The sequence below is a fragment of the Oncorhynchus gorbuscha genome, linkage group LG10, assembly GCF_021184085.1.
Source record: "Oncorhynchus gorbuscha isolate QuinsamMale2020 ecotype Even-year linkage group LG10, OgorEven_v1.0, whole genome shotgun sequence".
NCBI classification, from domain to species: domain Eukaryota; kingdom Metazoa; phylum Chordata; class Actinopteri; order Salmoniformes; family Salmonidae; genus Oncorhynchus; species Oncorhynchus gorbuscha.
In genome coordinates this window covers 47,307,502-47,330,697 of record NC_060182.1, presented here as the reverse complement: position 1 = coordinate 47,330,697, position 23,196 = coordinate 47,307,502, and the positions used below count along the sequence as shown (strand labels likewise).

Sequence of the window (23,196 nt, the reverse complement as noted above, 5' to 3'; positions counted from 1 at the left end):
ATAGTTTTAAAAATATTTTTTTTAATCAAATGTATTGAATGAAATACAGAAATATCTCATTTACATAAGTATTTGCACCTCTGAGTCAATACTTTGTAGAAGCACATTTGGTGGTGATTACAGCTTTGAGTTGTCTTGGGTCGATCTATCAGCTGAGTTGTCTTGGGTAGGTCTGTACCAGCTTTGAGTTGTCTTGGGTATGTCTGTTCCAGCTTTGAGTTGTGTTGGGTAGGTCTGTTCCAGCTTTGAGTTGTGTTGGGTAGGTCTGTTCCAGCTTTGAGTTGTGTTGGGTAGGTCTGTTCCAGCTTTGAGTTGTGTTGGGTAGGTCTGTTCCAGCTTTGAGTTGTGTTGGGTAGGTCTGTTCCAGCTTTTAGTTGTCTTGGGTAGGTCTATCAGCTTTGAGTTGTCTTGGGTAGGTCTATCAGCTTTGAGTTTCTTGGCTAGGTCTATCAGCTTTGAGTTTCTTGGCTAGGTCTATCAGCTTTGAGTTGTCTTGGGTAGGTCCATCAGCTTTGAGTTGTCTTGGCTAGGTCTATCAGCTTTGAGTTGTCTTGGGTAGGTCTATTCACTTTGAGTCGTCATGGGTATGTCTGTATCAGCTTTGAGTCGTCTTGGATAGGTCTGTACCAGCTTTGAGTTGTCTTGGGTAGGTCTGTACCATCTTTGAGTTGTCTTGGGTAGGTCTGTACCAGCTTTGAGTTGTGTTGGGTAGGTCTGTTCCAGCTTTGAGTTGTCTTGGGTATGTCTGTTCCAGCTTTGAATTGTGTTGGGTAGGTCTGTTCCAGCTTTGAGTTGTGTTGGGTAGGTCTGTTCCAGCTTTGAGTTGTCTTGGGTAGGTCTGTACCATCTTTGAGTTGTCTTGGGTAGGTCTGTACCAGCTTTGAGTTGTCTTGGGTAGGTCTGTTCCAGCTTTGAGTTGTCTTGGGTAGGTCTGTTCCAGCTTTGAGTTGTCTTGGGTAGGTCTGTTCCAGCTTTGAGTTGTGTTGGGTATGTCTCTCAGCTTTGAGTTGTGTTGGGTAGGTCTGTTCCAGCTTTGAGTTGTGTTGGGTAGGTCTGTTCCAGCTTTGAGTTGTGTTGGGTAGGTCTGTTCCAGCTTTGAGTTGTGTTGGGTAGGTCTGTTCCAGCTTTGAGTTGTGTTGGGTAGGTCTGTTCCAGCTTTGAGTTGTGTTGGGTAGGTCTGTTCCAGCTTTGAGTTGTGTTGGGTAGGTCTGTTCCAGCTTTGAGTTGTGTTGGGTAGGTCTGTTCCAGCTTTGAGTTGTGTTGGGTAGGTCTGTTCCAGCTTTGAGTTGTGTTGGGTAGGTCTGTTCCAGCTTTGAGTTGTGTTGGGTAGGTCTCTCAGCTTTGCACATCTGGATTTAGGGATGCTCTTCCTTACATATTTTCTCAAGCTCTGTTAAATTGGATGGGGAGCGGCAGTGAACAACAATCTTTAAGTCTTTCCACAGATTTTCAATGGGATTCAAGTCTGGGCTTTAGCTGGGCCCCTCAAGAACTTTCACTATCTTGTTCTGAAGCCATTCCATCGTTGCTTTGACTAGGGGTCATTGTCCTGTTGTAACAGCCCCAGTCTGTTTGCACTCTGAAGCAGGTTCTCATCAAGGATTTGTCTGTATTTGGCACCGTTCATTGTTTCCTCTATACTTACCAGTCTCCCAGTTCCCGCTGCTGAAAGGCATCCCCATATTCCCATAGCATGATGCTAGGCACCACCATACTTCACGGTAGGGTTGGTGTTAGATGGGTAATGAGCTGGGTCTGGTTTTCTCCAAATATAGCTATTTGCATTCAGGCCAAAGAGTTACATTTTTGTCTCATCAGACCACATGATCTTTTGCCTTATTGGCTGTCTTTCACATGCCTTTTTGCAAACTCCAGGCATGATGTCATGTGCCTTTTTAGCAAGAGTGGCTTCCGTCTGGCCACTCTCCCATCAAGCCCTGATTGGTGAAGTGCTGTAGAGACTGTTGTCCGTCTGGCATGTTCTCCCAGATAAATTATATGTTCAGCCAAAGAACTCTGTATGTCTGTCAGTGGTCATGGGGTTTTTGGTTACCTCGTGACCAAGGACCTTCTTGCCCGGTTGCTCAGTTTGTTCAGACGGCTAGCTCTTGGCAGTCTTGGTAGTACCAAATGTTTCCCAATGATGGAGACCACTGTGGTCTTGTATGGTGTGTGGAAAGTTTCAATTTTTTATACACTTCACCAGATATACAGTACCAGTCAAACGTTTGGATGCACCTACTCATTCCAGGGTTTACTTTATTTTTTACTATTTTCTACATTGTAGAATAATAGTGAAGTCATCAAAACTATGAAATAACACATGGAATCTTGTAGTAACCAAAGTGTTGAACAAATCAAAATATATTATAGATTCTTCAAAGTAGCAACCCTTTGCCTTGATGACAGCTTTGCATTCTCTCAACCAGCTCAACGAGGTAGTCACCTGGAATGTATTTCGAGGAACAGTTTGCCTTGTTAAAAGTTCATTTGTGGATTTTCTTAACTTAATGCATTTGAGCCAATCAGTTGTGTTGTGACAAGGTAGGGATGGTATAGAGAAGATGGCTCTATTTGGTAAAAGACCAAGTCCATATTATGGCAAGAACAGCTCAAATAAGCAAAGAAAAACAACAGTCTGTTACTTTAAGACATGAAGGTCAGTCAATCTGGAACATTACAATAACTTTTTTTTTCCAAAGTTGAGTCGCAAAAACAATCACCGCTATGATGAAACTGTCTCTCATGAGGACCGCCACAGGAAAGGAAGACCCAGAGTTACCTCTGCTGCAGAGGATCAGTTCACAGAGTTACCAGCCTCAGAAATGGCAGCCCAAATAAATGCTTCACAGAGGTCAAGTAACATACACATCTCAAAATCAACTGTTCAGAGGAGACTGTGTGAATCAGGCCTTTATGGTCAAATTGCTGCAAAGAAACCACTACTAAAGAACACCAATATGAAGAAGAGACTTGCTTGGGCCAAGAAACACGAGCAATGTACATTAGACCGGTGGAAATCTGTCCTTTGGTCTGATGAGTCCAAATTTGAGATGTTTGGTTCCTACCACTGTGTCTTTGAGATGCAGAGGAGGTGAACGGATGATCTCTGCATGTGTGGTTCCCACCGTGAAGCATGGAGGAGGTGTGATGGCGTGGGGGTGCTTTGCTGGTGACACTGTCTGTGATTTTATTTAGAAGTCAAGGCACACTTAACCAGCATGGCAACCACATCATTCTGCAGTGACACCTCATCCCATCTGGGTTGAGCTTAGTGGGACTATCATTTGTTTTTCCACAGGACAATGACCCAACACACCTCCAGGCTGTGTAAGGGCTATTTTACCAAGAATGAGAGTGATAGAGTGCTACATCAGATAACCTGGCCTCCACGACCTCAACTCAACTGAGATGGTTTGGGATGATTTGGACCGCAGAGTGAAGGAAACGCAGCCAACAAGTGCTCAGCATATGTGGGAACTCTTTCAAGACCATTTGAAAAACATTCCCGGTGAGGCTGATTGAGAGAATGCCAAGAGTGTGCAAAGGCTGTCAAGGGAAAGGGTGGCAACTTTGAAGAATCTCAAATATAACATATATTTGGTTTTGTTTAACACTTTCTTTTGGTTTTGGTTACTACATGATTCCTTGTGTTATTTCATAGCTTTGATGTCTTCAGTATTATTCTATAATGTAGAAAATAGTACAAATAAAATAAAACCCTTGAATGAGGTGTGTCCAAACTTTTGACTGGTATTGTATGCCTCAACACAATTCTCTCAGAGCTCTACGGAGAGTTCCTTGCACTTCATGGCATAATGTCTGCTCTGACATGCACTGTCAAATGTGGAACTTTATAGAGATGGGTGTTTCTTTTTTAATCCTGTCCAAACAATTGAATTGGCCACAGGTGGACTCCAATCAAGTTGTAGTGACGGCTCAAGGATGATCAAAGGAAATTGGATGCACCTGAGCTCAATTTGGAGTGTCATAGCAAAGGGTGTGAATGGCCTGTTCTCATACTGTAGCCTATGTGCTGTCGTAGACAACTCTTCTATGTTTGGCATGAAAATGAACTAACACACACAGTGAGGAGTTGGTTAAAGCACAAACAGACTGAACCACCACCAGGTTACCAATGTTCATCATGAATGAAGACATGTATGTTTCTCTCGCCCAGAGTATGCATGAAGAGGGCCGCCACGTGGAGGAGGGCAAGGTGTTCATCGCCACCCAGGGCTGCCTTCAGAACACGGTGGTGGACTTCTGGAAGATGGTCTACCAGGAAAACACACATGTCATTGTCATGACCACCAAGGAGATGGAGAGAGGACGGGTGAGGCCATAGAAGTAGAATTACTGGGTACAAAGTCTGGTCCGGTGATAATGATATCATCTATGGAACCACATACATTCCCCCAGGGTGGGGATCCCAGTTTGCTCTTTCAACAAATACATAAAGATATGTTAGACATTAAGAATTTGAATAAAAGATGAGAGGCACCATCTCTGTTTAGATGAGGATGAAGGTCTCCCACTGACACCATCTCTGTTTAGATGAGGATGAAAGCCTCCCACTGACACCATCTCTGTTTAGATGAGGATTAAAGTCTCCCACTGACACCATCTCTGTTTAGATGAGGATGAAAGTCTCCCACTGACACCATCTCTGTTTAGATGAGGATGAAAGTCTCCCACTGACACCATCTCTGTTTAGATGAGGATGAAAGTCTCCCACTGACACCATCTCTGTTTAGATGAGGATGAAAGCCTCCCACTGACACCATCTCTGTTTAGATGAGGATGAAAGTCTCCCACTCACACCATCTCTGTTTAGATGAGGATGAAAGCCTCCCACTGACACCATCTCTGTTTAGATGAGGATGAAAGCCTCCACTGACACCATCTCTGTTTAGATGAGGATGAAAGCCTCCCACTGACACCATCTCTGTTTAGATGAGGATGAAAGCCTCCCACTGACACCATCTCTGTTTAGATGAGGGTGAAAGTCTCCCACTGACCCCATCTCTGTTTAGATGAGGATGAAAGTCTCCCACTGACACCATCTCTGTTTAGATGAGGATAAAAGTATCCCACTGACACCATCTCTGTTTAGATGAGGATGAAAGTCTCCCACTGACACCATCTCTGTTTAGATGAGGATTAAAGCCTCCCACTGACACCATCTCTGTTTAGAAGTACATCAGTGGATGGGGTGCATGTATAGACAGATAGATGCTTATCAGAACTGAACTTCAGGAGGCTAGCAATACATTGTTTGGCTTCCCCCTCCTCCAATCCAAAACATCTCCTGGATGACCAGGATAGTATGACAGCTAAACTGGTCGTAAAAGTGCTTGGAAAAAAAGCAGGGCCTTCTAGATTGTGTAATGCTCCACTTTTCCTTCGACAGAACAAGTGTGTGCGTTACTGGCCTGACCTCAACGCCACTAAGGAGTTTGGAAAAGTGAGTGTGAAGAACGTGGAGGAGTGTCCGGCTCAGGACTACATCCTAAGGGAATTGGAGGTGACGCGTTTGGACAGGGTAAGACAGTCCCCTGTGGTGACCACATACATTTAAGAAGGATCTTTATAAAATTGGTACCATTTGGTATAGCACAGCAAATTACACCTAAACTTAGGCCACTTGTGATGGGGGGAGGTTTATTTCTGGTTGTATAAATTAATATATAATTAACAGGTACTACATAGGCCATTTCTGAGTGACCACCGTAACATTTGAGTAACTTTGCAAAGCTCAACGTGCAAATCGCCCCTGCACCCACTTCGCCTCCCTTCATTGACTGGGGGGGGCGTGTTTCATTGCCCCAACGCGTTCAAAGGACGGCTGACTGAAAAGCCATGTACGGATTGACCATGTCTCCACAGCCAAAGTTATATGGTTTGCGTGCCCTGCTGAAGGACCCTAGTATTGTAAGTATAACCAGAGACACTGGAATATAATGACCTCTCTGCTATAATTTAGCTAACGATTTTAAATGATGTTATGTAACTATCTTGTGATGAAGCGAGGCAGGCTAGCAAAAGTTTTAGCTAACGTTAGAGTAGCTAGCTAATTACCTCATTACAACATAGTTAGGTTGTAGCTCATACTAGTTTACTGTGTATTGTCTGGATACTGTTGGTTATGTTATGTTATCATTTGATAATGTTGGTGAGGAAGGCTAGCTAGCTAATGTTAGCCTACAAGTCAGTCTACATCTGTAATGCATAGAATTAGGGGTTCCACTAGTTACCACAGCCACAAAGTCCAAATGGACTAGAATAACAATGGTTAAAAACAAAAATGAGTTTAATGTAAGGTTAGGCATAAGGTGGTTGACATTGCTCGTCCAAATATATATATTCTTAATTCTATTTCTTTAATTTAGACGTGTGTTGTGAAATTGTTAGATGTTTCTGTACTGTTGGTTGGTGTTAGAAACACATGCATTTCTCTACCCCAGCAATAACATCTGCTAAACGCGTGTATGTGACCAATAAAATTAGATTCTGAGGTTCGCAGTGTGGTTAGGTTAAGAGAAATTGTAAAAATAGGCAGGGTTTAAGACTTTGTGGCTGTGTTAACTAGTGACAATCTATAACTAAATTGACCCAAGGAACTGCCCTGGTGACACACAGCTTCATCAGCAATGTGTTATGTGGAAAGTTTTATTAAAACATACCGTTTGATAAACTAGTAGGTGAATTACCCAGCCAAGCAGATACAAATAGTACAGTCATTTTTGTTAAGTTCATTATCAAAAAGCATGGTCCTTTATAACAAAATGCAATTTACCACTTGGCTGTCTATTGTTTCACCCTGTCACAGGCCCTCCCAGTCAACACCACCTCATAAGATAAAGGACGTTGTTTATGAGGATTGCCTGCTGCAGTTGTTTGAGAGATGTCCAGTTTGCAGCAGAACATGCAACATAGAGAAGACCAGCAAGGGGACCCTCAGCATCACACAGACATGCCCCTCGCTGTGAGCATTCCTATAAAACGGAACAGGGAGGACACTTGAATCAGGTTGGTGACATTTTACCTGGTCAGAGGTCAAAACATGTTCGCGTTTTGTCCCAATTCGCCTTCATAACTTAAGCCTTGTGGAACCACCCTGATCGCTGAGTTTACCATTCCATTTCACTTCACATATCATGATATCTGAGGTGAAATAGAAAGGTGAATACAGCTAATCATAACCACCATTGATAATCTAATCAGTACTCTGTATGTTTGACCGACCAGTATCTTTGAGGGGTCAGGAGCTCATCAATGCTGCGATGCCCATCAATGGGGCACTGGCAAAGAACTTGCTTCTTGCCTCCTCACCAATGGTCGTCGATGGGGAGACAAGAACTAGGTAGGTTTAGTATGACCTGTTCAAACTTCAACATGATATCTGACAAACTGCCCATTGGTAATAGAACAGTGACTCTGTATGTGTTCACAGAAACATGTATGGAGCCAGCACATGGAGACTTGCAAGATGACGTGATGAAGACTGATGTCTCTAAATGGACCTGGCACTCTGCATACATTTTTTTACTAGACAACCTTTACTTGCATTGTCTTTTTTTATTATTGGGTTGACTTGTATCAGTCAGTATGGGGAGGGAGAAACTCTATGTATTCTGCACCAGGATCAAGGAACTCCTGTTGTATACGGGACACCACACAGAAAGGCACTCTGGCATGTTAGCCAAGGTAGCAAAATGCTGATAGGCACAGTATCTGTATCGGCTTAGAATGACAATGAAAGGTGTATTTTGTTATACTGTATTTGCAAAACACTGCTTATATTGTATTATTTAAAGGGTTGTTTATTCTGCATGGATCTGTAACTATATTTGAAAGTTATCAAAACACTTTGTTTAGAATATCTACATAAATTCAACAATTGCATTCTTCTCATATTACTCTGAAGGCTACTGACCTGTTCAATGTTTCCTCCGGCATCTCCTCATACATCTGCCTGTAGTTATTGAACTCCAGCTGCCGTGGTTTGATTGTGGTTATTGAGTGGGGGGGGGGGGGGGGGTTCTGACAGATGGGTGTGTCTTGGTGGTGGCAAGGACACACTCAAGAAACACCCCAAATCACATTTGGTTTCTGATATGGCCGCCAGCATTTCTTGAGGCACCAAAAAAAACAAGGCCAGATCAGATTTTCTGCATCGTGTCATAAGGGCCCGATTCAGACATAGGAAATGTACCCCTTTCCCACGCACTTCTCAGTAGTTGGTATTCAGACTTGGAACCAGGTATGCTTATGTGGCAACATTGCGCGCACTGAATACATTTAATTCAACCCCAGAAAACACCCAATGGGCGGCCTACCTATTTGAACAGGAAGTTTGTGTTCAATTGTTTTTTCTGTTCATTTAGCTAAAACAGGGATGTGTAACTTTGATGGGGATGGGGGCCACAACAAATCTAAACTCATGAGAGGTTGCTGTGGCATCGTGGGTCTCTGTACCGACATACATACAGTCGCAACACATGCAGTCGTAGCTGGCCCTAGCCTCATGTTGTTGGGGATGGCCCCCCACCTTGCAAGCAAAACATTTTAGCAGCCCCCTTATTGACAGCAGCGAGGTGTGTGTGTGTTTATGTATATTTAATTTCCTGCAATTCTACACTTTGTCATGGGGTGTAGAGAGAATGAGGCATTCTTAATTTTGCACATTTTGCTATAGAGCAGAGGGAAAAATTTGCAGTTTTATAGTGAATGTTTGCTGTTTCTAATATATGAGAGTGACTAACAAAATAAATGGGGGCCACCTTGTCGGTAATTCGACCACGATTACAACAATTTTAGATAGCTGGCTAAACTAATTGACCAATTAAAACATATTTAGCGGGTGTGGGTGAGTGTCAGAGACTGACTGTCTCTGACTGTCTCTGACACTCACCCACACCCGCTAAATATGTTTTAAGCTGCTGTGACGCCCAACCACATTTTGAAATTGAAGCCTGTGTGTTCTATTATTCTAACTCTCAACACTACGTTGAGACCCCGACTGAGTTAATAAAATTATATATACAGTGAGCTCCAAAAGTATTGGGCCAGTGATACACTATCAAGCTTGAGAGACTACAAATTGGTTGGATGCCGATTTTGTTTCAGATTATTTTGTGCCATATACAAATTAATGGTAAATGTGACTTTGATTGTAAATAAGAATAGAATGAGTTTCTAAACAAATCTACATTCATGTGGATGCTGACATCATTACAGATAATCTTGAAGAATCGTGAATAACGAGTGAGAAAGACGCCAAATATCATACCCCCAAAAATGCTACTGTCACCTGATATTGTCAGAGTGAGATAGCATGTCATGGGGGTATGATGTTTGTGGGTTTGTAACTTTCTCACTCAACAATATTCATGATTCATTCAGGATTGTCTGTAATCAGTGTAGCATCCACATTAATGTAGAAGTGTTTTATTTACAATACGAGTGACTCGTGACACATTATTTACAGTTTCTGTTGGGCACCAACTAATCTGAAACACAACCAAAACAAACCAGCAAATGCATCCAACAAATATGTAGTCACAAGCTTGATGTAGTTATCACGTGCTATGAATATGGGACCAAATACTTACATTGTTACTGCTTTAATACATATTTAAGTGAATATGTCCCAATACTTTTGGTCCCCTAAAATGGGGGGGATATGAACAAAAAGTTATTTAATTTCTAAAATGTTTACCCTGTATGGATGAAAATACCCTCAAATTAAAGTTGACAGTCTGCACTTTAACCTCAAGGTCATTGTATCATTTCAAATACAAAGTGCTGGACTACAAAGCCAACTCAAACAGTTGTCAAAGATGGCTTCAACAAAGTACAGAGTAAAGGGTCTGAATAACTGTAGATGTGATATTTCAGTTTATTTGTTATACATTTTCTAAAATGTCTAAACCTGTTGTGTGTAGATTGATGAGTGAGGAAAACTAATCAATTTTAGAATAAGGCTGCAGCATAACAAAATGTGGAAAAAGTTAAGGAGTCGAAATACTTTCTGAATGCATATATTTTGACTTAAATTTCAACATATTGATACTATCAGGTATGAAGGGAAGACCCAGAAGCAGGCAGGGTCTGGGTAAGGATGGCAGGCAGGGTCTGGGTAAGGCAGAGTGATCAGGCAGGCGGGCTCGGAGTCAGGACAGGCAAGGGTCAAAACCGGGAGGGCAAGAAAAGAGAGACTAGAAAAAGCAGGAGCTGAGACAATGCTGGTTGACTCGAACAAACAAGACAAATTGGCAACAGACCAACACAGAACACAGGTATAAATACACAGGGGATAATAGGGAAGATGGGTGACACCTGGAGGGGGGTGGAGACAATTACAAAGACAGGTGAAACAGATCAGGTGTGACAGTACCCACCCCCTCTCGGGGTGCCACCTGGCGTCCTACCTGGGTGCTTACCTGGTTGACCGGGGAGTCGTTGAAAATCCGTGATGAGGCCTGGTTTCAAGATGTCCCTGGCGGGGACCCAGCACCTCTTCTCCGGGACATAGCCCTCCCAGTCAACCAAGTACTGGAATCCGCTGCCCCGAGGTCGAACCTTCAGGAGATGCCTCACCGTGTAAGCTGGTTGGCAGTCGATGAGACAGGGGAGAGTGGTAGGCTTGGAAACAGGAGACAAAGGGCTGTGAGACATAGGTTTGACTCTGGACACATGAAAGGTGGGGTGTATACAAAGAGTATGGGACAGGAGAAGATGAACATCAGAGGGGCTGATCATTTTAGAGTTGGGAAACGGGCCAATAAAGTGGGGAAATAGTTTTCAGGATTCCACCAGGAGGGTCAGATCCTGGGTGGATAGCCATACCTTCTGCCCGAGACGATGCTGGGGTCCGATTGTGATCTGCTTGTCGTCGCCACCTGGAGGTGGTCTTGAGGAGGACTGACTGGGCTCTCCAGGTACGACGACAGGTGGACAAACATCTGGGCAGAAGGTATGCCGACGTCGGTAGGCCGAGACCATGTAGTCCATGGATCCGGACGACGTGCTGCACCATGAGCTGGTCCGTCGCCTTGGCTGATGGTAATTTGGGAAGAGGAATAAACTGGATGGCCTTGGAAAACCGGTCGACCACCATCAGGATGGCAGTGTTGCCCTCAGACAGGGGGAGACCCATGACGAAATCCAGGAGTATGTGGAACCGAGGATGGTGAGGGACAAGCAGAGGTTGCAGAAATCCAGCCAGAACTTGCTGAGGAGTCTTGTTCTGAGCACACATGGTGCAAGCGGCAATGAATGCAGAGACGTCAGGAACCATGGTGGGCCACCAAATGCATTGACATACAAACGCCGGGTCGGCTGGGAGCATAGGTGGCAGGCAAGCCTGGAGGAATGGGCCCACTCCAGGACCGCAGAGTGGACTGTGTCAGGTACGAACATCCGGTTATCTGGGCCCCACCCAGGTTTCGGCTGGGACCGCTGCGCCTCCGGGACCTGTGAGGGTTATAGCAGCAAGACAGGGCATCCGGGCTTGATGTTCTTGGACCCCAGCCGATAGGAGAGGGAAAAGTTGAACCGGGTAAACAGCAGGGCCAATCTTGCCTGCCTGGAGTTGAGGCGCTTTGCGGTGCGGAGACACAACAGGTTTTTGTGGTCGGTCCACACAATGTATGGATGCTATGCCCCTTCGAGCCAGTGCCTCAATTCCTCCAAGCCATTTTCACCGTGAGAAGCTCCCGAGTCCCCACATCGTAATTCTTCTGTGAGGCGGTGGGAGAAGAAGGCGCAGGGATGCAGCTTAAAGTCCCGTGCAGAATGTTGGTACAGATCAGCCTCCACCACGAACTGACAGGAAGGTTCCGGATGAACCAGGATCGTAGCTGTGGTGAAGTGATGTTTAAGGTCCCGGAACGCCCGATCAGCAGCCGTGGACCACGTGAACGGAACCTTGGTAAGGGCATCCAGGGGGAGGGCCAATCCACCAACGCTTTCCCCTTCTGGGATCCATCTTGACACTCCCAGCAGAGATGATGTAGCCCAGAAAGGGAATGCTGGAGCGATGGAACTCGCACTTTTCCACCTTAACGAACAACTGGAGAACCTGCCAGACATAGAGCACATGTTCTTGGGGGGAGTGGCAGAAGACAAGGACGTCATCAATGTAGACAAAGACGAACCGGTTCAGCAAGTCGCGGAGAACGTCATTCACCAGAGCCTGGAACACGGCAAGGGCATTAGTGAGGCCAAAGGGCATGACCAGATATTCGTAGTGGCCGCTGGCTGAGTTGTAAGGCGGTCTTCCACTCGTCCCCCTCTCGTATCCTCACCAGGTGGTAAGCGTTAGGTAAATCCAACTTGGAGAACACAGTGTCCCCCTGGAGCGGCTCTAAGGCCGAAGAAATGAGAGGTAGCGGATAACGGTTCTTTACAGTGATGTCATCGAGTCCCCGGTAGTCAATGCACAGCCGCAGGGTCTCGTCCTTCTCCACGAAGAAGAGCCCTGCGCTAGTGCGAAAGGAGGAGGGACGGATAAATCCATTAGCTAGGGGGGCAGGTTGCGCCAACTTCAGATAATGGCCGTGGCAGAACGGACTCCAGCCCATGATGGCACCCATACCAGTTGATGAGTGGGTTGTGTCGCTGGAGCCAGGACAATACCAACACCACGGGAATCTGGGGGGAGTTGATGAGTAGGAACTGATTGGTCTAGCTGTGATTCCCTGAAACACGTAGGTTGATGGGAGTGGTGTTATGGGTGACCTGACCTATAGAACGCCAGCCCAACGCTCTAACATCCACGGGAATGGAGAGGGGCTGAGTGAGGATGTTCAGCTCGAAAGCCAGTGTGGTGTCCAAAAGGCTCTCATCAGCTCCAGAATCAATGAGGACCCCGGGAGTCCTGATTGGACTGATTTCCCCACAGCAGAATGACATGAAAAGGGGTGCGAGTAAGGGAAGCAGAAAAGTTCCCCATATTGCCCAACGGAGTACTCTCTCCTTGGTGAACATTGTCCTTTACTGGGCACGAGTACACAAAATGACCAAAAGTGCCGCAATACAGACAGCTCCTTGTGCTGATCCTATGTTGCCATTCCGCTGGTGGCAGCCCAGCTCTGCCTAGTTGCACTGGCTCGGGAAACAGTGCCCCGGCCTGTTCGGTGAATCTCGAGGAAGTTCGGAAACCTCGGGTGCTCTTGGCCACGGGACAGTCGGGGACTTCCGGGATAGCTCGGAGGCGAGGTGGAATCCCTGGATGTGCGAGTGACGTCAAATTCAGGCATTGTTCCTGCAATCGCCCATTGATGTGGATGGTCAAGGCGATGAGGGAGTCTAGATCCGTGGGAAACTCCCGAGCCACAAGGTCGTCCTTACCCCCCCCCCCCCCCCCCCCCCCGCACCACCACATAGTCGGCCACTGTGTGGGCATCCTGCCGGAGAGCAGGGCTTCAAGAACCTTCCTCACCTCTCCCACGAACCCCACCAGGCTCACGCATATGGTTGGCTGCTGTTCCCATACGGCAGTAGCCCAGGTGAGAGACCTTCCAGACATCAGCATTATAAGGTAGGCTATTCTGGAACGAACTCAGGGAAAGAGGAGGGCTGAAGCTCGAAAATTAGGACACTCTGAGCTAAAAACGCCCGACAGGTGCTTGGCTCTCCATTTAAGCGTTCCGGGGGAGGTAACCAGGGCTCCCGGAAGGAGTTACTGAGGGGTGGTGGGGTTACCACCATGGCAGACTGCCCCCCAGCCAATCTGCGGAATTGCTCCCGCAGCATGTACAACGCCCGGTCATTGGAACCCCTCCATCAGCCCACATAGCAACTCCGCGTGCCTACCAATGGAGGCTCCTTGGGAGGATATGGTGTTACGCAGCTGGCCCAGGTCTGCTCGGTCAGTCATGGCCAGTTCGTACTATCAAGTATGAAGGGAAGATCCAGATGCAGACCACGTCGGATAAACAATAGTTTAATAGGTGCAGGCAATACACAGGTCAAGACAGGTAGGGGTTCAGAAAACCAGAGGTGGGGCAATGGTACCGGACGGCAGGCAGGGTCAGGTTAAGGCAGAGGTCGGCAATCCAGATTGGTGCAAAGGTACAGGTCGGCAGGCAGAGTGATCAGGCAGGCGTGCTCAGAGTCAGGACAGGCAACGGTCAAAACCAAGAGGGCAAGAAAAGAGAGACTAGAAAAAGCAGGAGCTTAGACACAAAACGCTGGTTGACCCGAACAAACAAGACGAACTGGCAACAGACCAACAGAGAACACGGGATAATGGGGAAGATGGGCCTGGAAGGAGATGGAGACAGTCACAAAGACAGGTGAAACAGATCAGGGTGTGACAGCTGGAAGGGGATGGAGACAGTCACAAAGATGAAACAGATCAGGGAGTGACAGAAACATGCGTTTAGAACAGTGATATATCCGTTTCCCAAAATTCAAGGTCAGAATACATGTAGAGAGAAGTGCATAAAAAGGGAAGGAAGTTACATTTATTCGTGTGTAACTGAATTTCCCCTCCCCAGGTGAACACTGCTGAAATAGGCCTGTAAACTGTAGTGCTACCTCTCTCCATCTGTAGAGGGAGCTGGTGCGGTACATCTGGCACTACCAGTATCTGAGCTGGCCTGACCATGGCGTGCCCAACGAGCCTAGGGGAGTGCTCAGCTTCCTGGAGCAGGTCAACCGCACACAGAGCGCCATTCCAGACACCGGACCAATTGTGGTCCACTGCAGGTAAAACAGACAGAGGGCACACATTGTGACAGATGGCACGTATCAGATGCAACACCTTTCCAAGCCCTACTGACATAAAGGCATTTATTTTCGAGCCTAAATCCATGTCTGTTTGTCATGACTGTTTGGGAGAACACTCTCATGTAATATGGAAAGATAAACATAAATATATAATTATGGGTCTAGTATTCTAGGACTGTATACATCAAAAGTTGACCATGAATCTGTGATATACTATAAATTTAACAGACCAAAAAGTAGGATTTATTTTCATATTTTAGTATAAAGCACAACTGTTTTTCTTATAGATTTGGTCATATTTGTAAGTAACTTTAGCGAAATGGCAGTTTGAGTCTTTGTCTGTTATGAAAGTGCCACCTAATTGTAGTAACATAGTGCTATTGTCTCCTTTGACCCCCCTCCCCCAGTGCAGGAATTGGGAGAACAGGCACCATAATTGTCATTGACATTCTCATTGACATCATCAACAGACAAGGTAAGACAATGTCAAACATTATGGTTCCTAACCAAACGTTACCACTATAAAATCTGTCCTAGCCAAAACAATCAGTCATAGTTACGGCTCTGACATCAGTCCTGTCCAAACCTTACAGCTCTGATATCGGTCCTATCCAAGCGTTACGGCTCTGATACTGTGTTTTTGGATGGCTCTGCATGGTAGAGATTAGGATTTGGGACAAATCTGTGTAACCGTGCTAAATATGCTACGTGTGTTTGTGTGCGTGCTCGTGTGTGTGTTTCAGGATTAGACTGTGACATCGACATTCCTAAGACCATCCAGAGGGTTCGTCAGCAGCGGTCAGGCATGGTGCAGACGGAGGCCCAGTATAAGTTCATCTACATGGCCGTCCAGCAGTACATTGACACAGCACAAAAGAGACTGGAGGAGGAGCAGGTTTCTACCAAACAGTAGTGGAAATAGTTCTGTAATATTGTAGAAATATTCTAGCAGTAAAAGTGGCCCTTTTATAGTCACAGTTACTGTATATTAGCAGTGGACGAGTAGTAGTTTATTACTAAAGGTACAGTAACTACCGTACCAACAGCAGTATTGCAGTATATATTCTCTAAAGGGACTGTCTGGAGCTTGGGTATTGCCTTACAGTTGGAGACCCAAGCATTTTATAATAGCTTGATTCAAAGGAACAATCAAGTTGAACCCGAGTTACGGGTACTACATTTCAGGGTGTCAACAAGCAAAGCATGTTGGCCAGGTGCACGATATTCTCAATGTTTACCGATCTTCCTTTTCAAGTTCTAAAAACATGGCTTCTTGTGGACAATTTGCAGAGGAACAAAACAAAGGAGAGGGAGTACTCCAATATCGAATACCCCCAGATGACCAACGCCCGGTCAAAACCCAACATGACCTGTGTGTCACGCTCCTCCTCTGTGTGAGTAGCCCTGCAAATACACACACACGGCTCATAGTTCACAGGCAAATGGTGCTTTACTCTCTCTAAATGCACACTCTATCTCCTTCATGTTATTTCATCCACACCCAATGAACATTGTCTGAATGAACATGAAACAGAATTTCAGCTCACCATGTTTTGTTTGTGTGATACAGTGTGACGGATGACAACCCGTCCAACGTGTATGAGAACTTAAACATCAAGAACCCAAAGACCTCCGGGAGCAGCAGTAAAACCAGGAGGTGAAGTCCAGCCACGGACCTCTGCCTCTCTCAACCTCTCTGTGAGTACTCTGTTACGGTGGCTCGTTTAATTATTAGTTATGGCCTTATAAAGGCTCATACGTGCTTATAACAATATTTAAGTGGTGTTATTGTTATTTTCTAAAATAAATAATTGATCACTTTTTATTGGGCAACTCCTCCATATACGCTTAAATCACTCTATTTGATTTATATAATGTGTTAATAACCAGCCGACGGGCACCAAAATACACAGCTTAATTAATAGAAAATAGAAATATACACTGCTCAAAAACATAAAGGGAACACGAAATTAACATATCCTAGATCTGAATGAATGAAATATTCTTATTAAATACTTTTTTCTTTACATAGTTGAATGTGCTGACAACAAAATCACATAAAAATTATCAATGGAAATCAAATGTATCAACCCATGGAGGTCTGGATTTGGAGTCACACTCAAAATTAAAGTGGAAAACCACACTACAGGCTGATCCAACTTTGATGTAATGTCCTTAAAACAAGTCGAAATGAGACTCAGTCGTATGTGTGGTCTCCACGTGCCTGCATATGACCTCCCTACAACGACTGGGTATTTTCCTGATGAGGTGGCGGATGGTCTCCTGAGGGATCTCCTCCCAGACCTGGACTAAAGCATCCGCCAACTCCTGGATAGTCTGTGGTGCAACGTGGCGTTGGTGGATGGAGCGAGACATGATGTCCCAGTTGTGCTAAATTGGATTCAGGTCTAGGGAACAGGCGGGCCAGTCCATAGCATCAATGCCTTCCTCTTACAGGAACTGCTGACACACTCCAGCCACGTGAGGTCTAGCATAGTCTTGCATTAGGAGGAACCCAGGGCCAACCGCACCAGCATAAGGTCTCACAAGGGGTCTGAGGATCTCATCTCGGTACCTAATGGCAGTCAGGCTACCTCTGGAGAGCACATGGAGGGCTGTGCGGTCCCCCCAAAGAAATGCCACCCCACACCATGACTGACCCACCGCCAAACCGGTCATGCTGGAGGATGTTGCAGTCAGCAGAATGTACTCCACGGCGTCTCCAGACTCTGTCACTTCTGTCACATGTGCTCAGTGTGAACCTGCTTTCATCTGTGAAGAGCACAGGGCGCCAGTGCCGAATATGCCAATCTTGGTGTTCTCTGGCAAATGCCAAACGTCCTGCACGGTGTTGGGCTGTAAGCACAACCCCCACCTGTGGACGTCGGGTCCTCATACCACCCTCATGGAGTCTGTTTCTGAACGTTTGAGCAGACACATGCACATTTGTGGCCTGCTGGGGGACATTTTGCAGGGCTCTGGCAGTGCTCCTCCTGCTCCTCCTTGCACAAAGGCGGAGGTAGCGGTCCTGCTGCTGGGTTGTTGCCCTCCTACGGCCTCCTCCACATCTCCTGATGTACTGGCCTGTCTCCTGGTAGCGCCTCCATGCTCTGGACAATACGCTTACAGACACAGCAAACCTTCTTGCCACAGCTCGCATTGATGTGCCATCCTGGATGAGCTGCACTACCTGAGCCACTTGTGTGGGTTGTAGACTCCGTCTCATGCTACCACTAGAGTGAAAGCACCGCCAGCATTCAAAAGTGACCAAAACATCAGCCAGGAAGCAGAGGAACTGAGAAGTGGTCTGTGGTTCCCACCTGCAGAACCACTCCTTTATTGGGGGTGTCTTGCTAATTGCCTATAATTTCCACCTGTTGTTTATTCCATTTGCACAACAGCATGTGAAATGTATTGTCAATCAGTGTTGCTTCCTAAGTGGACAGTTTGATTTCACAGAAGTGTGATTGACTTGGAGTTACATTTAATTGTTTAAGTGTTCCCTTTATTTTTTTGAGCAGTGTATATATATATATATATATATATATATATATATATATATATATATATATATATATATATTTAAATAAGAAAAATTATTATTTACATTGACGGCCTAGGAACAGTGGGTTAACTGCCTTGTTCAGGGGTAGAACAGCAGATTTTTACCTTGTCAGTTCAGGGATTCGATCTAGCAACCTTTCAGTTCCTGCCCCGACGCTCTAACCACCTGGTTGTGGTACATGTATGGCACCTGCCTCCCCAGTGAATAATCATTATGGGCGAAGAAGCCTTTACGATAAGATGGATAAGAAAGCATTTTATTGTCTGTTTTGACATAAATGTCCTTTGCGTCATAAAAACGGCTTACATAACATAAAATACAATATACAGAAGATGTGGCGGTCAAGGGGTTATAGAAGTTAAACAGAATAGTTAACCTCAACATTTGAATCAGATTTACCCCTCTACAACTGAAAAAAATGCTACACTCTTAGAATTATTTTTTTATTATAGAACAGCATGTTAAATGTGTCTGCTATCACAGACTGGAATATGTTCCGGTATTCTTCTGATTGCATTGAGGAGTACTCCACATCAGTCACTGGCTTTATCAATAAGTGCATCGATGACGTCGTCCCCACAGTGACCGTACGTACATACCCCAACCAGAAGCCATGGATTACAGGCAACATTCGCTAAAGGGTAGAGCTGCCACTTTCAAGGAGTGGGACTCAGAAGCTTATAATAAATCCCGCATTACCCTCCGACGAACCATCAAACAGGCAAAGTGTCAATACAGGACTAAGATCGAATTGTACTGCACCGGCTCAGACAGATTACCAGGACGGTTACTCCGAGCATGCGCGGACCAACTGGCAAGTGTCTTCACTGACATGTTCAAACTCTCCCTGCCTGAGTCTGTTAATACCAACATGTTTCAAGCAGACCACCATAGTCCCTGTGCCCAAGAAAGCAAATAACCTGCCCAATTGACTACCGCCTTGTAGCACTCACATCTGTAGCCATGAAACGCTTTGAAAGGCTGGTCATGGCTCCCATCTACACCATTATCCCAGAAACTCTAGATCCACTCCAATTTCCATACAACCTTAATTAACAGATAATGATCTGCCCTCCACACAGCCCTCCACACTGCCCTTTCCCACCTGGACAAAAGGAACACCTACTGTATGTGAGAATGCTATTCATTGACTACAGCTCAGCGTTCAACACCATAGTGCCCTCAAAGCTCATCAATAAGCTGAGGACCCTGGGACTAAACACCTCCCTCTGCAAATGGATCCTGGACTTCCTGACGGGCCGCCCCCAGGTGGGGAGGGTAGGTAACTACGCATCCCCCACACTGATCCACAACACGTGGTCCTCTCAGGGGTGCGTGCTCAGTCTCCTCCTGTACTCCCTGTTCACTCATGACTGCACGGCCAAACACAACTTCAACACCATCATTAGGTTTGTTGATGACACAACAGTGGTAGGCCTGATCACAGACAACGAAAAGGCAGCCTATTGGGAGGAGATCAGAGACCTGGGAGTGTGGTGCCAGGACAACAACCTCTCCCTCAACGTGATCAAGACAAAGGAGATGATTGTGGACTACAGGACTAAAGGAGGACTGAGCACGGCCCCATTCTCATCGACGGGGCTCTAGTGGAGCAGGTTGAGAGCTTCAAGTTCCTTCCACGTCACCAACAAACTAACAGGGTCCAAGCACACCAACGCAGTTGTGAAGAGGGCATGACAAAACCTATTGCCCCTCAAGAGACAGAAAAAAATTGGCATGTGTCCTCAGATCCTCAAAAGATTTTCCAGCTGCTCCAACGAGAGCATCCTGACGGGTTGCATCACTGCCCGGTAAGGCAACAGCTCGGCCTCCGACCGCAAGGCACTACAGAGGGTAGTGCATATGACTCAGTACATCACTGGGGTTAAGCTTCCTGCCATCCAGGACCTCTATACTAGGCGGTGTCAGAGGAAGGACCCTATAAATTGTCAAAGACCCCAGCCACCCTAGTCATAGACTGTTCTCTCTGCTACCGCATGGCAAGTGGTACCGGAGCGCCAAGTCTAGGTCCAAGAGGCTTCTAAACAGCTTTTATCCCCAAGCCATAAGACTCCTGAACAGCTAATCAAATGGCTACCAAGACTATTTACATTGCCCCCCCCCCCCGTCCCACACACACACACACACACACACACACACACACACACACACACACTGCTGCTACTCTCTGTAATTATCTATGCATAGCCACTTTAATAACTCTACCTACATGTACATAATTACCTCGACACCGGTGGTTAGAGTAATTAAGTAAGCATTTCACTGTAAGATCTACACAAGTTGCATTCAGCGCATGTGACAAATACATTTTTTTGAAGAACCTAAGGTTCTATGTAGAACCCCAAAGAACCCTATTTTGTAAGAGTGTAGAGCCGCTATGTGAAAAACACGGGTTGGGGTGAGGGTAATATTGTGTATGAGATCATTTCTGAAAGGAAACACGACGTATACATTTATTAAATTATTAGAAAATATTACGATGCATAGTCTTGGCACTATGCTCTGCTCCTTCAGGGTAGCTCACCGCCAGAGCGAACCGTCATATAAAGATGATCAAACAACTACAGGCGGTGCTGTACCAAATCCCCTGAAGGAAGAAACAGAACCAAGACAGGTGGAGGCTGGTGGTGGGATTTCAGAAAACAGCAGGTATAGCGACTAACTAGTAGGCAGCAACGCTAATGGCAGCAAGACACACCAGCGTGTGTGACATCTATCATCGGGGAAGGATGTGTAGAACTGGCCAACTTTAAAAATAGGCTGCATGAAGGTAGAGTGTGAATCCAATTGGTGCAATATCCACTGTTGTGATCAGCTGTTGCCACCACACTCAGGTTTCCCTTCTGTGTCGGCTTTGTTTTATTTCAGAAAGAAAACAACACATGTAAGTTTAAGCATTTATTAGAAAGGTTACAATGTGTAATCTTGACATTAGGCTCTGCTCCTTCAGGGTAGCTCACTGCCAGAGCGAACCGTCTTATAAAAATTATAAAATGACTACAGGCAGGGAGCACGATATGCTATACCAAATCCCCCAAAACAGCCAGATGATTAACTGTGTGTATAGCATAATACGTCATTTAAGAGCTGTCAATAGACCAGCGAAGGTCATTGTACCATTACATGAATGCCGACAAGGCCTGTGTGTGAATACTAACTATCTGTAGCATGAGTTAATGCAGACATATGACAATTTCTCATTTGACGCAACGCCGGTTACCCTCAATGAGGCATCTTACAACATGGGAAATATCCTATCTAAATAGGCAACCATAAGTAGTATGAACCACAAGAGCCATTATTCCAGCCATTATTTTGAGCCGTCCTCCCCTCAGCAGCCTCCAGTGGTATGAACGCACTTGCCATAGTGACGTCCTGCCGGATGCCCTCGCTGAGCCAAGATCAGCTTTCATCTTGGATCATGAAGATATTCTACCAATGAACACAACCAACCATCTGAAATATAGATGCGCCATCAGGTGGCCTCGCTTGAGGCAGGATCAGCGATCTTCTTGGTACATGAAGATATTCTACCTATGAACACAGCCAACCACCTGGAATATAGATGCACCGTCAAGTGGCCTCGCTGAGGCAGGATGAGCGATCTTCTTGGTACATGAAGATATTCTACCTATGAACACAGCCAACCACCTGGAATATAGATGCACTGTCAAGTGGCCTCGCTGAGGCAGGATGAGCGATCTTCTTGGTACATGAAGATATTCTACCTATGAACACAGCCAACCACCTGAAATATAGATGCACCATCAGGTGGCCTCGCTGAGGCAGGATGAGCGATCTTCTTGGTACATGAGGATATTCTACCTATGACCCAGCCAATCACATGCAGCTATATAACAGAGTTATATTTCAAATTGCAATGCAGGTTGGATAACCAGCATATCTACTGGACCATATTGGCAATTACTGCAGGAACTCTTGTAGGCTCCACAATCTCAGCATTTCAACCAAGTGTAATGTCTTAGGCAGAACAGGATAATAGGCCCATGATGTTGAGGGGGCAGCAGGGAGCGATTTTAGAAGCAGTAGCAGCGTTGATGCAGGAGTGGGCAGCCCATAGCTCAGAGCTAGCCCGCAGCGCTGATGCAGGAGTGGGCGGCCCATAGCTCAGAGCTAGCCCGCAGCGCTGATGCAGGAGTGGGCGGCCCATAGCTCAGAGCTAGCCCGCAGCGCTGGTGCAGGAGTGGGCGGCCCATAGCTCAGAGCTAGCCTGCAGCGCTGGTGCAGGAGTGGGCGGCCCATAGCTCAGAGCTAGCCCGCAGCGCTGGTGCAGGAGTGGGCGGCCCATAGCTCAGAGCTAGCCCGCAGCGCTGGTGCAGGAGTGGGCGGCCCATAGCTCAGAGCTAGCCTGCAGCGCTGGTGCAGGAGTGGGCGGCCCATAGCTCAGAGCTAGCCCGCAGCGCTGATGAAGGAGCCAGAGAAGTGATGAGTTACAGTATCTTGTCATTGGTTGCCAGCATCAATGTTGATCAGAGATTAGCCAGGTGCCGCCTCTGCTCAGCAAGCAGATAGCGTAACATGGAAGAGAGGACAAAGCAGTGTCAGTTCTAGTGATGATGACGGGTGTTGATTTGCTAGTTCTTTCATGCTCGGTGTGTATGAGAATACGATTAACTTAACATGTGAAGGTCCATAATTTATTCAGAACCTGAGAGACCCTGCAATGTTAAAGGAGTGGAATTTAGTGTATTTCAGACCGAAGAACCCGTACAAGCCATCACACAGACCACCTCTGGAAAAGCGTAATGTAAACCCAACACTGTTGACCCAAACTTGTGCTACTGCGAGAGGAGAGATACTCAGAGTTATTAAGAGTAGGTGGACAGATGCATTCCTGAGCAGAACTC

The 23,196-nt window shown here is 46.0% G+C and overlaps 1 protein-coding gene across 5 annotated transcripts in view; it reads left to right on the top strand.

Annotated features, from left to right (window-relative positions):
• The window catches only part of LOC124046194 (tyrosine-protein phosphatase non-receptor type 11-like), a 116,521-nt gene that overhangs the window by 81,915 nt on the left and 11,410 nt on the right, over positions 1-23,196 (top strand). For 4 of the 5 annotated variants that reach the window (XM_046366306.1, XM_046366304.1, XM_046366305.1 and 1 more), the window contains exons 9-15: positions 4,181-4,336; positions 5,414-5,545; positions 14,567-14,721; positions 15,150-15,217; positions 15,486-15,637; positions 16,033-16,136; positions 16,313-16,440. In XM_046366306.1, coding sequence (XP_046222262.1) covers positions 4,181-4,336; positions 5,414-5,545; positions 14,567-14,721; positions 15,150-15,217; positions 15,486-15,637; positions 16,033-16,136; positions 16,313-16,403 — 858 coding nt within the window. In that variant the 3' untranslated portion in view covers positions 16,404-16,440. Of the gene's footprint in view, positions 1-4,180; positions 4,337-5,413; positions 5,546-14,566; positions 14,726-15,149; positions 15,218-15,485; positions 15,638-16,032; positions 16,137-16,312; positions 16,441-23,196 lie in introns of those variants that run through there. The other variant, XM_046366307.1, reaches the window with a different exon arrangement.